Source organism: Bidens hawaiensis, unplaced genomic scaffold (assembly GCF_021521415.1).
Source record: "Bidens hawaiensis isolate Kalapana, Puna unplaced genomic scaffold, B.hawaiensis_p1.1 tig00056898_1, whole genome shotgun sequence".
NCBI classification, from domain to species: Eukaryota; Viridiplantae; Streptophyta; class Magnoliopsida; order Asterales; family Asteraceae; genus Bidens; species Bidens hawaiensis.
Window position 1 is genome coordinate 50,457 of NW_027506374.1, and position 16,338 is coordinate 66,794.

The window sequence follows — 16,338 nt, forward strand, 5'->3', positions numbered from 1 at the left end:
TGATATTTATGTTTAAGTAAAACAAGCTAGAAATTGAATAATGATTATGCAACTCCTGGCTATAAAATTACAAAGAGCAGTTGTAGTTGTAATTGTGTCTTGCAATGTTCAAATTGCATGCTACTTTATCATTGGCGTCGGCCTCACGATCGACCAGTATTTATCGGTTCAAGAAATGCGAGCAGTAGCCTCAGGGTCCATTATTTAAGTTTTGGGAGATTTTGTATGATATTCACATTAGACTTTGGAAAACTATATTTTCAAGACTTTCAAGAAGGCTTTCCTTTTTTAAAACAAACTAATATATCGGTGAGATAAAAACAGTTTTTGTGTTCATACAATCACACATACTTTCAAACAATAAACACAATTCAATCTTTTAGTTACCTCCATTTCGAGAAGCACAAAAAAACAACTTTTAGTTTGTTGTTTTCTATAAAATCTCTCCACATGGCCATTTTAAGAGTAATATAGTATTTTTGACAATGTTTACTTTAGAAAATAGTTACAAAGATGACTCAATACAACTTTGTTAATTTATAATATAATTACACATAAACCCTTAATCTTTACCTATTTATTTGACAAATTCATTTAGAATTGTGATTTCTTCTAGATCTTTCAAGATATTGTGTTTAAAAAAAACGAACTTACCGTTGCAACGTGCTAATTTTTGTTGACGTTTCAATGTAAATTTTGTTTTATTTTGACGTGTTTGTTATAATGTACAAGCCAATTAAACGTAAGACTACAACTAAAATATGTAATTATGAACCTAAAATATAATTACAAACTTAACCTTCAACTATACTCAACTTTTGTAAATTTAATTAATAATTACCCTTCCATCCTCTTAAGTTTATCCATGTATTCATCTATATTCTTTTTCTTTGTTTTTTATTTTTATCATTGAATATAATAAGTTTTTAATAAATTTCAAACGTACAATTACGGCGTGTTTATTTTTGTCGACATTTCAATGTAAGATTTACTGAATCTTGATGCGCATGTTATAACCAAAATGATTTCCTGTCATTTAAAAAAAGTATCAATTTTGGTTCAAGTCGTTTTGATCATTTTTTTTAAAATACTTTTATTGTTTTCGGGTAAACGATTGAGGACTCTGCCAGGTTAAAATATGTTCGAGTTATAATAGGATGTAAGCCAAATGAATTAGGTCATTATAAAAAAGTTTAAAATTATGTTCAGGTCAAAACATGCATTAAGTAAAATGAGTTCGTGTCATTTAAAAAAAGCTGTCAACTTTGGTTTCGGTTAAAACACGTTATAAGCATAATGAGTTCAAGTCATCTTAAAAAAATGGTTTTGGTTTGCATCAAAACAATTATATGCAAAAGTGAATTCAGATCATTTAAAAAAGTATCAAACTTGGCTCTAGGTGGACATTATATCTTTGATCATTTATGAAGGTTTCAAAAAATTTCCCAAATAAACGTGACTATCATAGTAGTTTGGTTCAGGTCAAAAAACCCAGCAAAATGAGTTTTGATCATTTTTTAAAATATTTTTATTGTTTCGGGTCAACAATCGAGGACTTTGATTGTTTTGGGTCAATGATCGAGGACTTTGATAGGTCAAAATGCGTTCGAGTTATAACGGAATGTAAGCCAAATGAGTTTAGGTTATTATAAGAAAATTAAAAGTTTTGTTCAAATCAAGATAGGTAATAAGTAAAATGAGTTTGGGACATTTAAAAAAACTGTCGACTTTGGTTATGGTTAAAATATGTTATAAGCATAATGAGCTCAAGTCATCTTTATAAAAATTGGGTTTTGGTTTGTGTCAAAACAATTATATGCAAATGAATTTCGGTCATTTAAAGAAAGTGTCAATTTTGGCTCTGGATGGACATTACATCTTTGGTGGTTTATGAAGGTTTCAAAAGACTTCCCAAATAACCGTGATTACCATTATAGATTTGGTTCAAGTCAAAATGCTCAACAAAATGAGTTTCGATCATTTTTAAACTACCGGGCCACGGGTATAACATTAGGTTTTTAGGATTCGTATAATAATTGTAATGTACAAAAAGCTACATTCATTTTTTGAAAAAAAACGTATCGTATCATATGTTTAAAAGGTTGTAATTACTAAAAATCTACTTAAACATATTGTCGTTACCGTAGTATGGCACAAGTATACTACTTGTATAAACAAATTTAGTTGGTTTATAAAATAATAAAATATATAATTGTAGGTTATATATGTGTAAGTTGTTTTACCAATACATGCATTTGCAACGGTTAAATTGTTTTACCAATAGTCCAATACATGTGTTTACGAAGATTAAAAAAATATATATTTATTTTTGCTTGAATTAATAGGAAGGTGAAGAAACCGAGGACAGAATTACAAATTTTGTCCTTTAAAAAAAGCCAAATTACGGTTCGTGTCTTTTTTTAAGTTTCTTTGCAGGCGGTGTCCTTTAAACAATTTTTTCCTTCACGTTACGTCCTTTACGCTAACTGGGTTAGAAAAACTCAGTTAAATACCCTCACGTGAGACGCATGTGAGGGCATATTGGTCTTTTCAACTATACCTGCACATTTATAACACCAACCCTCTCCTTTCTCTCTTCTTTCCATTCAACCCACCAATCATTATCACTTCCAATTCCCCACCAATCATCATCACTTCTAATTCCCCACCGCCGCCGTCAACCACCCATCTCCAACCACCACCACCCCCTCCTCCACCACCTCCTTTCCATCTCACAAACCGCCGCCAAATTTTCCGTTCACAAACGCAAACAATCCCCATCACCCGAACCCGACCCATCCTCTTCCAAAACCCGTATCCGAAAACCCAATTCACCTGACCCACCCATACCCAAAACCCCCAATCGGATCCGGCCACCACCACCACCGGAATCTTTCACCTCTACCTCCACCACCACCGGATCCGGCCACCTCCAACCCATCCACTACCGCTGTTTTGAATAGCCATGGCAAATAATCACCCACACACGTATTATAAGAAGAACAAGCAGTAGGAATTAGGGTTTCGATTTGTCCCAGATCTAGTGGAGAGAAAAAACATCCCAAATCTAGCGAACAAGAAGGATGGTTGTTGTTAATTAGGGTTAAGAATCCTGTCGTCTTCCTCGCCGGAGAAGAAGACCGGAGATGGTGCTGCCGTCTTCCTCGCCGGAGAAGAAGACCGGAGATGGTGTTGTCGTCTTCCTCGCCGGAGCGGAATGGCCTCATCGGCTTGTTTCCAGGAGATGGTGCCGGATTTAAGAAGAAGTGGTGGTGTTGGTGTTGGTGTGGAGAGAGAGAGAGAGAGAGAGAGAGAGAGAGAGAGAAGATGGGAAGAGAGAGAGAGAGAGAATCATTTTAATATATATTAGACAAATTACAAGCGAAAAGACAAAAATGCCCTCACATGCGCCTCACGTGAGGGTATTTAACTGAGTTTTTTTAACCCAGTTAGCGTAAAGGACATAACGTGTAGGAAAAAAATGTTTAAAGGATACCGCCTGCAAGGAAACTTAAAAAATGACACGAACCGTAATTTGGCTTTTTTTAAAGGAAAAATTTGTAATTGGGTCGAAACTGAGATATCAAATAGATTTGGGACCAAATTAATGAAGTTACATATGCTGGTAGGAAGTGAGAAACACGAAATCTTATGCTTACGTGGTAAGGACACGTAAACGTCATGATGACGGAAGCACGACGTAACAGCGGCGAAAGAGTACAATTACAGTTTTAAGCTTTTTTCTTTTTCTTTTTTAATATCGTGCACTATGACGCCATTTAAAAAAATATATAAAATATATATCAGAAACAGGATCAAATGCATTTTATTCTTAACATAAAAACAGTGAGAACCAATTTGCTGTTATTATTAGGTTTATTTTTATAGGTATTTTGTGTTATTTTTTTGATTGTATTTGCTAATTTTCGATTATGAGACGTTATAAGTATTTGCTGATTTATATTTTGTTGTTATTCTTATATTTTTTCTTTGACAGAATTACAAATTTTGTCCTTTAAAAAAAGCCAAATTACGGTTCGTGTCCTTTTTTTAGTTTCTTTGCAGGCGGTGTTCTTTAAACATTTTTTTCTTACACATTATGTCCTTTACGCTAATTGGGTTAGAAAAACTCAGTTAAATACCCTCACGTGAGGCGCATGTGAGGGCATTTTTATCTTTTCGTCTGTACCTGCAAATTTATAACTCCTTCCCCTCATTTCTCTCTTCTTTCTCTCTCTACGCCACCACCATCACCACACCATCACCATACCACAACCACTCCGACCACCATACCATGACTCACTCCGGCCACCATACCCTGACCCATTTCTAAACCTTAACAACAGAAACAAAACTAAATCAAATACCCCGTGCCTATATGCTAATTCTTGAAATTAACTTAGGGCTTTGATAATTTAGATGGTTATGAAGAATACCCAGAAACAATCTGAGACAACTCATCATCGTGATGCTCGATTTTTAAAGCCACGTCATCCATATCGAAAGCCACGACGACTTTAGATTTCCGGTGTTTGATTTTGTGATCTGGGTCGGTGTTAGATTTCTGGAGAAAGCCAAGGCGGCAGAGATACCGGCGGTGGCGGCGATGGAATGGAATGGAATCTGCACGATTTTTAGTGGGTTGGAGTGTTGTAGAGGATGATGGGCTAGACACGATTTTTCCGGCAAGGGTTTCAGATCTTGGCAAATTGAAGACGTCCGTGAAGGGGCAAATTGACCGGAAGATGGATCTGGGTTTGTGGGTTCTCCGGCGAGTTGGATCTGGGTTTGTGGGTTCTAAGCCGTTTGGTGTTGCAGGTTGGCCGGGATAAACGGTGGTCGGATCTAATGGTGGTCACAGAGATGGTGACACTTGTTGGTGGGGATAAGCGGTGGTGATGTTGGGTGTTGCAGCCTTGCAGGTAGTGGCGGTGGTGATGGTGGCCGGGAGAGTGGTGGAAGAATGAAAGAGTTTGGAGGTGGAATGGAGATGAAGATGGAGATGGGTTGGAGAGAGAGAGAGAGAGAGTTTATTTTATAAATATGAATTATTAATATATATTAAATTATTTTGAACTACTTCGTTGAAAAGACCAAAATGCCCTCACATGCGCCTCACGTGAGGGTATTTAACTGGGTTTTTCTAACCCAGTTAGCGTAAAGGACATAACGTGTTGGAAAAAAATGTTTAAAGGACAAAAAACTAAAAAAAGGACACGAACCATAATTTGGCTTTTTTTAAAGGACAAATTTTGTAATTATGTCTTTTTCTTTTGCTGTTATAAGTATTTGCTGGTATTATTTTGTTCTTGATTTTGATTCTTTTGTTGTAATTTTTAGGTTTTTTTCTTTGTTATTATAAATAATTGTTTATGTAAATTGGTATTGTGGTTGGTATTGTTTCTTACGTTCTCATTTTTTTATAAATTAGTATTATTTTCTACGTTCTCATGTTAAGTCTAAAATGCACATAAACCTTCCCTATATATATCGTGCCCTATGGATTATTATTCTTTTTCACATAAGAGTGCTTATTTTAGTTAAGTTTCTTTAGTGTTCTACAAAAGTTATTCACACTTTTTTGCAACAAAAGAAATTCAAGTTTATTCTTCCAATCTTATAATTTAATTCTTTATGAAAATTTATTTCCCTTCTATTTTTAAATGGTTAAACTATGATTTTTCTTCATAAAAGACAGAGTATTTTGCATATTAATTAGTATTTAAGTTTCTTTAGTGTTCTTCAAAAGTTTTTCACACTTTTTAGGAACAAAAATAACTCAAGTTATAATATTGTTCAAATATATAATTCTTTTCTTTATATAAAAAGTTATTTTCCTTTTATTTTAAGTAAACTATAAAAGAAAAATATATTAACATAAAATTTACAACTTACATATAATTGTTTTATACTCCCATTTATATATTTTCTGTTTGTAAAATAGTAATTTTAAAGTTCTATCATGCCAAAAATAAATAAATAAACAAATTCATGTAATCGTATTTGTGTCAACCTACAAATATATATATTCATGTAGTGTTCGGGTTCATATGGTTAACACAATTTTCAAGTTCATACCATGCCAGGGTTAGTGCCTCATTGGACACGACAACCATGAACACGTCTTGTTTAACACCTTATATGATAACCTTGATTATATAATTAGCAATTCATCAAAATACTTAAAATTAAATAACGTGACATGATATGAAATTATGTATCGTTTCTTTGAGGCCTCAAACGTGGCCCTTTGTGTATATGTTACAAGTTACCACCCGAACCAATAAGTTGCAGTTCACCTATACCTTTCATAAATCGATGGTGGACCGGTGGACCCTGCTAGCTCCTTCTCTCTCTATATATAGATACATATACATATGGGAACTATATATATATATATAAGTCGGTGCATGGTTGCATATCTGAAAGTGGCGGGTGTGTTTTGAATAAAAATAATATTATGTATTAATTATTTTGTGAATTAATAAAGATGGGAAGACAGCCTTGTTGTGACAAACTAGGGGTGAAGAAAGGGCCGTGGACTGCGGAGGAAGATAATAAACTTATCAACTTTATACTAACCAACGGCCAGTGTTGTTGGCGTGCGGTCCCCAAGCTCGCTGGACTCACGCGTTGTGGGAAGAGTTGTCGCCTCCGTTGGACCAACTACCTTCGGCCCGACTTGAAGCGCGGTCTACTCAGTGAGTCTGAAGAGCAGCTCGTTATTGATCTCCATGCTCGTCTTGGCAATAGGTATTGAATCTTGTGTTTTATATTGGTTTACCAAACAGCTTAACCAATAACTGATATGTCACATATAAACTTTAATTTTGATTTTAATATCTTAAATTATTACTTAGTTATAATAATTTAATGTGATATTTGAGACTTAGAGCATTCTAACCTTTTCTTATATATATTTATGGGAGTTTTGTAAATTATATGTATGGTTATATATGTGATTGACTGGTCATTGTGAATAAATGAGAGAGGATGTTATACGAGAAAGTTAGATATAGTTTTCTATTATTTATATAGTATGATTTCTAATATTTTATCAAAATGGTTATGAGTGGAGGAGAGAGAAAAATAATAGTAAATGTATAAAATAGTATTATTTAATTGAAAATATAAATATAATGATTTTTAGTATAATCATATAAATATGATAGGGAATAGGCAAAGAATGATCTTACATCTTCTTTTATATGATTTTCACTCGATTTCGCTCATTAAGAATGCATTTTTCTCATTTCACGTATAATCATTCATGTGAGCGAAATCAATATAAATTTATGATAATCTTATATGTGCGTAAGGTTACTCTTTATATTATTAAGATCCAGCAATCTATTCTTTTTTAAATATATTAAAAATTCTAGAATTACATGTGACAAGGATGGTCTTAAGTTCTTAACCAAAAAAAAAAAAGAAAAGGCTGCCTTTTGCAAATATACAAATTTTACAAATAAAAGAAATAAAAAAATTATTGAAAGTAAGGCTAATGATGCACATAGATAATTGTATAAGCTTTACCTATGGCCGACATGTTTCATAGTAAAGCTACGAAGGAGATTTTTTAGTACCCGACTATTGAGAAGTCGTAATTCAGAAATTTTAAATATTTTATAAAAAGGGAAAACCTTTGATGGTCCTTTTATCTTTTCAATGATTTTCAAAGTATATTATATTTTATTTTTATTACCAACAGGTCAAAAAGATAAATTAGTTGTACGACTGGGTTTAATATAGAACCGTGACAATGAAAAAGACTAATTGATTTACTACATATAATAAGGCTTTGGTTATTTATACATCCTTTGACTTATTCACACACTCTTTTAAAAGGGGTTTCATACGATCGTATAACCTCTATACGATCGTATGTAGGGTGTGTGAGTTTCGAGAGGGTGTGCAAATGTCATATCGTTATAATAATCGTTATTTTTCTTTGACATATTTATACACATAATATGAAAACTGGTGATTTAAAGTACTTTTTCTTTTTTTTATATAGAACTTTGAAAATCTTTCTTTTTAACATGCAAGTCCGAAGTGTTTTTCTTTTAACACATCTTCTGTTTTCTCATCACTTAATTTTGAACCTTTATTCCCCTGATTACCTGCATGACCTCTTGAATACCAACGATCCATCACAAGTTATGTTGACTAGTAGGGTATTGACATGATAACGATTTCTCATGGTTAGCAAACTGAAAAAGAAAAGGCACATAATGTTGTATATCATAAGAATTTATGCATTTATGCAAACATAGAGAACTAAACTTTTTTCGTCTTTTAGGTGGTCCAAAATCGCAGCAAGATTGCCTGGACGAACAGATAATGAGATAAAAAATCATTGGAACACGCATATAAAGAAAAAACTCATTAAGAGAGGAATTGATCCTGTAACTCATGAACCACTTCAAAAGGATCATCAAGACACTGAGACGACCTCTTCTCGTGAAGAACAATCCACACAATTTGAAAGAAACAACCATTCCCCGCCAGTGGAAACCCCAACCGCCACCGGAAGCTCGTCTTCACATGAAAATTGTTCAACTTTTAGTGGTGAACCTGAAATATCGTTCGAAAGCCTTTGCGAAGATGAGAAGTTACTAAGCTACCTCTTAGGTGGTGATGAGCCGCCACTAATTGATACAACAAGATGGGAGTTACCAAACAATGAGCAAGACTTCAATCATGATATTGTCGCCTTTGCATCATGGGATGATTGCGCTACACGACTATGGGATGGTCAAGATTTTGGACTTCATGATTTTTGGATTGATCGTTTCAACGAAGCTGAGATGGGTGTCTTCGACTTCCTCGAAACAAGCAACAAACAACAAAAAAGAAGTTATTATGATCCAAAATGATAAGATCATAAGATTATGTTGTTCTACGACCTCCTTGGCTCACATGTCCAATGAGTTTATAAAACAATACTTGTCCCAATGAAGAACCATATTGTTGGCATAGATTTTTCGCCGTGTTATTAGAGTTACCACAAGCCATGTTTTGATGGTAGAAGAGAACTCAAGTCTTAATGGAGATTTCTCACCATCTGTTAGGTAAGTTATCACTGCAAGCCAAAAGTTTAGTTACTTAGAGAAGGGTAAAACGGGAATAAGTGCGAAATATCAAGAACTTGAGTGTCTTTGTAAGTAAGGAAAGTTCATGTATATGTGTTTCTGTTGATAAACAATAGTACATTTTTATCATCACAATATTAGTTTGTCTCTTGACATATTTTTATATTCCTATATATATTTGGTTTTTATTGGACTCTATCGATGATTACTAACATATATATCTTATTTGTATTTTCCTGGATGATACTTATTTCAAAATAGTAGTGGACTGCTGACAAGTGACAAATATATGATTCTTCCACCTTGCCCGAGGCCAAGCCCACCTCACACTAAACGCAATATAATTATTTTCATAGAAAACTAAATTGCACATTTACATTTTACAGACTCATATTCAATCCTTGATATGTTGTTTGAGTGTCTAAAAATTAATAAAATGAGTGGTTATGTGTAGGGATGCAAACGTGTTGAGTTGCTTGTGCTCGGATCGACAAAAAGGACAAAAAAAAACTCGTTTAGTTATCGTGGGCTAGCTCGAGCCTTGTAAGAGAAGCTCATTTAGGCTCATCGAACCTTTATGAGCCTTGTGTATTTTTAAGTTTGACCTCTTTTGCACTTATATGCAGTGTTGTCAAAATTGGGCCGGGACGGGGATTAATTGAGATTAATAGCTAGGCGCCCCTAGGCTGATTAATTTTTAGCTAATCGGTCCATTAATCGTTAGTTGGACCTAGTCGTTCCAAACCAGACCAAATTGTCCTTTTTTATTTTTCTTAATCTTTATTTTATTTTTTTAAATTTCTTTTGGAAGGCAATAAAACCTTGGTTATAACCTGTTAATCAAGTTATTGTTTTTTTTTCACATTGATTTGTAATGTTTACATCAATTTGGTGATGTTTAATTATACTATGTGAATTTTGACAAACTTTTGAGTGTAATTTTTCAAAATTGTGTGTGTAATTTAAAAAATTAGATATAAAAACTTCAATATGATTAATCCCGATTAATCATTTGTCACTACCCAGCCTCAATTAATGCTTAGCGATTTCTGTAACATTGCTTATATGTATTAGTTTCACACTACATAGCCGAGCATAGGCTTGTTTAACGCCATAAGAGTTTTTCTCAAAAATTATAAAAATAATTAAAAACATATATAAATAAATAGTAAATGAACTTAAACAAACAACTTACGAATTAATCTCGAGCCTAGTCATTTACACCCCTGCTTATAATAGGTATGATAGAGAGGGCTAGAAAGATTAATGTAAGAGATTTTAGTAAAATAAAAGAAAAAAAACACCTCTAAATTTCTTTATTCACAAGTCACAACTTATATATACAGACGCAATCTTCTCTTTTTTCTCTTATTTACAGCTTATACAAACTCTAAATTTACAAACGTTCGACGGTTTCTTGGCTAATCTCTGTACGTGTTCAGTGAGATCTTATCTAATCTGTATATATATGATTACCTTTGTCTTGTGATATATGCTTGCGAATCTAGGGTTAACCATAATGGGTCTTTGATTATTTAGGGCTTCCACATATATGTCTTCTTTTTTTCTCTTTGTTTAATTTAATGCTTGTTAAAGTTTGGTTTCCTCAATAGTTCGTAAATGTATTAATGCAAATTTTATTGTTTTTGCTTCATCTGGTTCCACTTGATAGTTGAAAGCTTTTAGTTCGTTTTTTCCGTCAATTTGACATGTTTCGTGCTTCGTTTTTGATACATAAATAGGTATGTTTGTTGCATGTAGCATCAAACTATGCTTTATGATTAGATTTTGAATAAGCAAGAAGATATTGTAGTACAAATGTGTGATTACTGACTATTGATATGCATTATCTAGTTTTGAGTTGTATGGAAGCCTAGAACAGTAAGACTAGTTTTTCCAGGGTGCATAGTGTTGGGATCGGGTTGCTCTGATTATCAGAGTAAACGATTTGTAGCGGAAAAGAACTAGTAATCAATTCAAATCATGGTTGCAAAAGTCGTTAGGCGGTCGACTGGGGAGTTGCGAGTACTCGGTCTAGGCGGAGAGTACTCGAGGAGTACATGGACGTGGTAAATTATAAAGAAACTAATTTTTGGGAGCTTATATATATGTCAAGTATCATAAATCTACTAATGTTTATAAAAAAAATTATCTACTAATATTTATAAAAAAAATTATGTGGATATCAATATAGATAAAAAAGATACGTCTTTAAGTACTAAAGATTCTAAATTTTGAAAATCGTTAATCAAAAAAATGACAGTCATTCTTTAATATTATAGAAATATGAATTATGTTAATTTTTTTAATGTCAAAATCGTCTCGAGTTGACTGACTAGATCCAATTGTGGCGGAGGTTGACCACTTTTGATCGATTCCGAGTAATTAGGCGGAGTTAAAGAAAGCCACCTCGGCACCATACCTAGTAGTGATTACTCGGTGAGTACTTGGCGCCTAGACGGGAGTTTTACAACCATGATTCAAATACAATAATGAAGAGCTAGTGGTGCTGATGACGCTTCATTTAAATTGCTTGTAAAATAGTTTTTGAGTTGTTAGTTTCATCTACAGATGGCAGTTTCGACCCATTAACTTACGCATGGGTTGATTCAGGGATGTTTTTATCTCAATTTAATCAAATTGGTAAATACAAAAAGTATTAGCGAAAAAGGAAACGAGTGAAGTATATTTGATGCATAAAACCTTCTAATTCATTTATTTGAAAATGGTTAGATTATTTTTAAAAATTTTAACTTTTGTAATCATACTTTGACTCTCTAATATGTACTTGCAAAAAGTTAAATGTTTTGACTTGTTACCCGACCCAACAACTTGCCCATTGGTACCACCTGTAGTATCACCTTCAGAACATGCTTATGTGTTGTTTCTGCAGCGACTTGCGGTTTACATCACGACTTTTGTCAATATCTTTATTACTTGTTCCAGTTTATGTTAGCAAGTCAAAAGCTTGCTGCATTTCGTGTGTTCTTGATAAGTCAAAAGCTGTATGATCTGCAATGGGTCTAATGTGTCTAAAATTCTGTAAATCATTTCAGGAAGCGGTCTCGAAAGCTATGGATGATGCATATACCATTCAAATCAGTAGCAACTTAGTCAAACAGCTAGCCGCTGATACCGTCATTGACAAAGTCAAGAAAGAAAGAAAACCAAAACCAAAAACACCAAAAACTCCCCAACAAAACCAAATTCATGAGGACTCCCAAACCTTAAAAGGCGGCCACCCTGCCAACGGATGGCCGCCAATGTACCTCCCAACACCACCACCTACATTGCCTGTTAATGCTGAGGTGGACGCCATCCGGTCGGTTCTTCAAGAAAGTGAAAGGGTCATGGAAAAAGTTGAAAAGAAAGAAAGTGAGATGGTGACTGAAGTAACACAAAAGGCGAAAGAGCTTCATGATAAAGAGTTTAAACTTCCACAACCAAAACGTATGCCTTGTTGGGATGATTTAAAAGCGTGCTTGGATTGCTATAGAGAAAATATTAAGGACACGTTAAAATGCAGTGCGCGGGTTAAGAACTTTGCTGATTGTGCTCGCACCATAAGGCAGCAGTTTGGTTCATCAAATAAATAAAATGTTATAACACACGGTTTTGCTGGTTTTAGTTAGATGATTTGGAATAACTCAAAGTTGCTATAGAGGAATAGTTGAATTGCTGGAACATAATATGAGTTGGATGCTATTGTTGGCTGATTAATCCATTTTTGTTGCTTTTTTCTTAAAGATATTAAGGGTTTTTTTTTTTGTTATCTTACAGTTATATGCTCATGGGATTGTAATAGTTGCTACATGACCTTAAACACCCAATTCAGATTGTTTATATGGCGGAGATGGTTGTATGGAGTACAGGTGTTTATGGTTCAGTTTTGATCGCTAGTGTTTAAAGTGTTAGTAACAGTCTTTAGTATCTTTAATAGCTTCAACCCAAAACCAAACCATTACAAACAAAAATACATGAACTACGACACATGTATGGGGAATTGGTAAATGCATACTTTACTACACAAATTATGACGCGGTCAAAAATCAATCATCACGACGATTGTTTAAACATAACTTTACTCGCTTCCTTTCCTAAAAACAACTCAAAAACAGTTTTGCAATGTGCAAAACATTGCTAGCTTTAATAATCAATGGACAAAATGATAAAGTAGATGTTTCATTGCTTTCGACATGCCATTTAAGTAATATGTAGCACATTATGATGATGTATCGTACGTTGATGCTTAACTTTGATGCATAGAGTTAGAGAACGAGTCACACGGACTTAAAGCCATTATATTTTTAAGTAATACGTATATTGTTACCTCGTAACAACAATCACCAAACTCTTGAAATCTGACTACATATCCACCCACAGCAATATTAAAGCAATCAGACTTAAAATAGTGATGATTAGTGATTTGTTCCGTTGTTAAAAGTTATACCTAAAAATTATTTAAGAAAATTGGAGATGCGGGGTATCGATCCCCGTACCTCTCACATGCTAAGCGAGCGCTCTACCATCTGAGCTACATCCCCTTTGTGTTATTTAATCATAAACAAACTTATTCATACTTCTTTTGTTACATTTAATTAGTTTTAACTTATAAATAAATGAGATCAATTTGTTGCTGGAAAATATTAGAAAATTAACAGACTAAAACTGCTGATTTTAGTTGGTCGTTTATAGTGAACTTTACTATCATCAAATAAAACTCGACCATCTTTCGAGGACAAAAAATATGAGTAGGAGAAGATGGCGAAGATCTCCCGAGAGCACTAAAAAAAGCATAATTCATAGTTTTGTTTTTGAGTAATTTGCGTCAAACCTCTACTAAAACCAACATCATTAACCAGAATACGATCTCAGATCTCTGAAGGGGTAGGCGCCAGGTGGTTGCTAGTATGCTCTGATTTAATGTTTAAAGCGAGAACATGCATTTTGCTTAGGTTAAAAAATGGGAGACTTTAAGCTTAACTAATTAAAGTGAAACAAAACTTTAGAATAAAATTACTACAACCAATTACAAGGGATTTAAGCAAATCAATAGGAATCAAAGCAACATCATATTTAATATTCAAGTTTGATATCATGGGCTATTCTTTGTCATACCATATGTTCACGATAGAGTCTCTTAGTTAGATTCACATGTTTATTCGTTCAAAAATACAAAGAGAGATCGAGATTTATTCTTTGAAGAAACACTAAGTGAACCCTGGACAGATTACAGATAATCTGGGGGTTAAGTAATGTTTCCCACGGATGAGATCTAGCTGAGAAGGTTGTTCTTCAGGAGACCTGCAAAACAGACACCGTAAGCTCGTCACTGAGAAGGGGGGGTTCCTCCTTGTGACCACCCTCCGGCGTGAGAATCAGACTAGATTGCTCTGAATATAAGAGTATATTAAGAGATTGCTAGATAAGATTGAGATATCAGATGATGTCCTTACCATTCCAAGGTGTTGGAGTATTTATAGCCGAAGGTAGGTTTCCAAGCAGGTACAGCCGGCTGAATAGTATTCCTGTTCTACCAACAGTGGACGTATGCACAGACCATGCTGGTTGGTGGATAGGTTACGGCAAACAGTAACAAGGTCGGCTGTATACTGTTCCTTTACTGCCGGCTGCGCACTGTTCCACCAACTGTAGGCTGCGCACGTCCCCTCGTAAGGGTTGGTGAGTAGGCAGCGGCTAATAGTGACAAACAGTACTAGAGGGTGCTCCTCCTCGTATTGTTGTCGGTGAGCTGTCACCCTGTGATTAGTTCATGGGCTGCTCTGGTCAAACTGTCTTGTTCCGTCCATACCTTAGTAGGTATAGTACGAAAGACCTTCCAGAAGCATACGGACTGGCTCATTTAGGCGGTAGTGTTCCCGCCTTGCTCATTCCTTCATGTGACAACTGAACGAATGCCTTGTGCGTGTAGCCTTGCTGTTAGTGCGGGTAGCCTTCCCTGATGGCTTGTATCCGCAACTGCGGGAACAGGCGGGGTACTTCACCATTGGGAGGCTTTTCCTGCGGGTACAGCTGGCGTACTGCGCGTAAGGTTCTTTAAGCATGGTGGGTCCTGCTGGAGCAGTTGGTCATCGCGCAGACGTCCCTGTTCAAGGTGAGTCTTCCGTCCATACCTTAGTAGGTATAGTACGAAAGACCTTCCAGAAGCATACGGACTGGCTCATTTAGGCGGTAGTGTTCCCGCCTTGCTCATTCCTTCATGTGACAACTGAACGAATGCCTTGTGCGTGTAGCCTTGCTGTTAGTGCGGGTAGCCTTCCCTGATGGCTTGTATCCGCAGCTGCGGGAACAGGCGGGGTACTTCACCATTGGGAGGCTTTCCCTGCGGGTACAGCTGGCGTACTGCGCGTAAGGTTCTTTGAGCATGGTGGGTCCTGCTGGAGCAGTTGGTCATCGCGCAGACGTCCCTGTTCAAGGTGAGTCTTGCGGGTCCAACTGGGCTCTGCTGGGACCTACCTCTTCAAGTCCCCCCAGTCCAATGTTCTTCTCATGAATTATTAATAAGTGAGGTGAGCTTTTGGACTTAGCAAGGGGTTTTGAAAAGGGTTTAGTTTTTCGGTTTTCCGTGGTGATTCATCCCGCGGTTTTCCTGATGTCACGCAGAAATTCCCGACTTTTCTGCTTGACCTTTGGGCGTGAAGCGGGTAAGTTTGTAACCTCCTCGCGCGTCAGGAGTGTTGAGTCCCAATTGTGTGGATTCTCCATGAGGTTTTGGTGGTTTTCGACATAGTGATCATTTATGCTAAAACCATCAATTCCATTTTGGAGTTTCAAACAATGTAGTTCTCGATGTTCCCGTCGTGCGGGAATGTTATTCACGTTTCCGCAAGCATGGCCCAGAAGATCCTTCTTGGTTTGAATTCCCTGCAGAGTGCCAAGTATGTGAAGGGTTTTGCCTTGACACTGTACCCGCACTCGCCTTACGGTTACTTTACTTCCAAGGTATTCTTGGCGTCAATTCCCTGCGGGTGCTAAGTATGTGAAGGGTTTTGCCTTGACACTGTACCCGCACCCGTCTGATGGTTACTTGGTTGCCAAGTTATTCTTGGCTTCAATTCCCTGCGGGTGTTAGGTATGTGAAGGGTTTTGCCTTAACACTGTACCCGCACCCGTCTTACGGTTACTTGGTTGCCAAGGTAAGGGGTATTTTCCCGCTCACTTTTGAATCTTTTTGAATTTTGAATTTTTTGAAATTCGAAGAGTTGGTGGAAAGATAGGAACA

General features: G+C 35.7%; 1 protein-coding gene, 1 non-coding gene and 1 pseudogene across 2 annotated transcripts; 2 read left to right on the forward strand and 1 right to left on the reverse strand.

Moving 5' to 3' along the window:
• The first annotated feature begins 6,490 nt into the window (after window positions 1-6,490).
• LOC143617678 (MYB-like transcription factor ODO1 pseudogene) lies at window positions 6,491-8,879 on the forward strand (annotated as a pseudogene).
• A 145-nt stretch (window positions 8,880-9,024) lies between these two features.
• Window positions 9,025-12,691, forward strand: LOC143617670 (uncharacterized). The gene is made up of 3 exons (XM_077090152.1): window positions 9,025-9,074; window positions 11,989-12,100; window positions 12,152-12,691. Exons 1-3 carry the CDS (start codon window positions 9,025-9,027, stop codon window positions 12,689-12,691), a joined length of 702 nt encoding a protein of 233 aa, XP_076946267.1.
• An 875-nt stretch (window positions 12,692-13,566) lies between these two features.
• TRNAA-AGC (transfer RNA alanine (anticodon AGC)) lies at window positions 13,567-13,639 on the reverse strand. The gene has a single exon. It is a non-coding gene; the product is annotated as a tRNA-Ala (tRNA).
• Window positions 13,640-16,338: the final 2,699 nt, after the last annotated feature.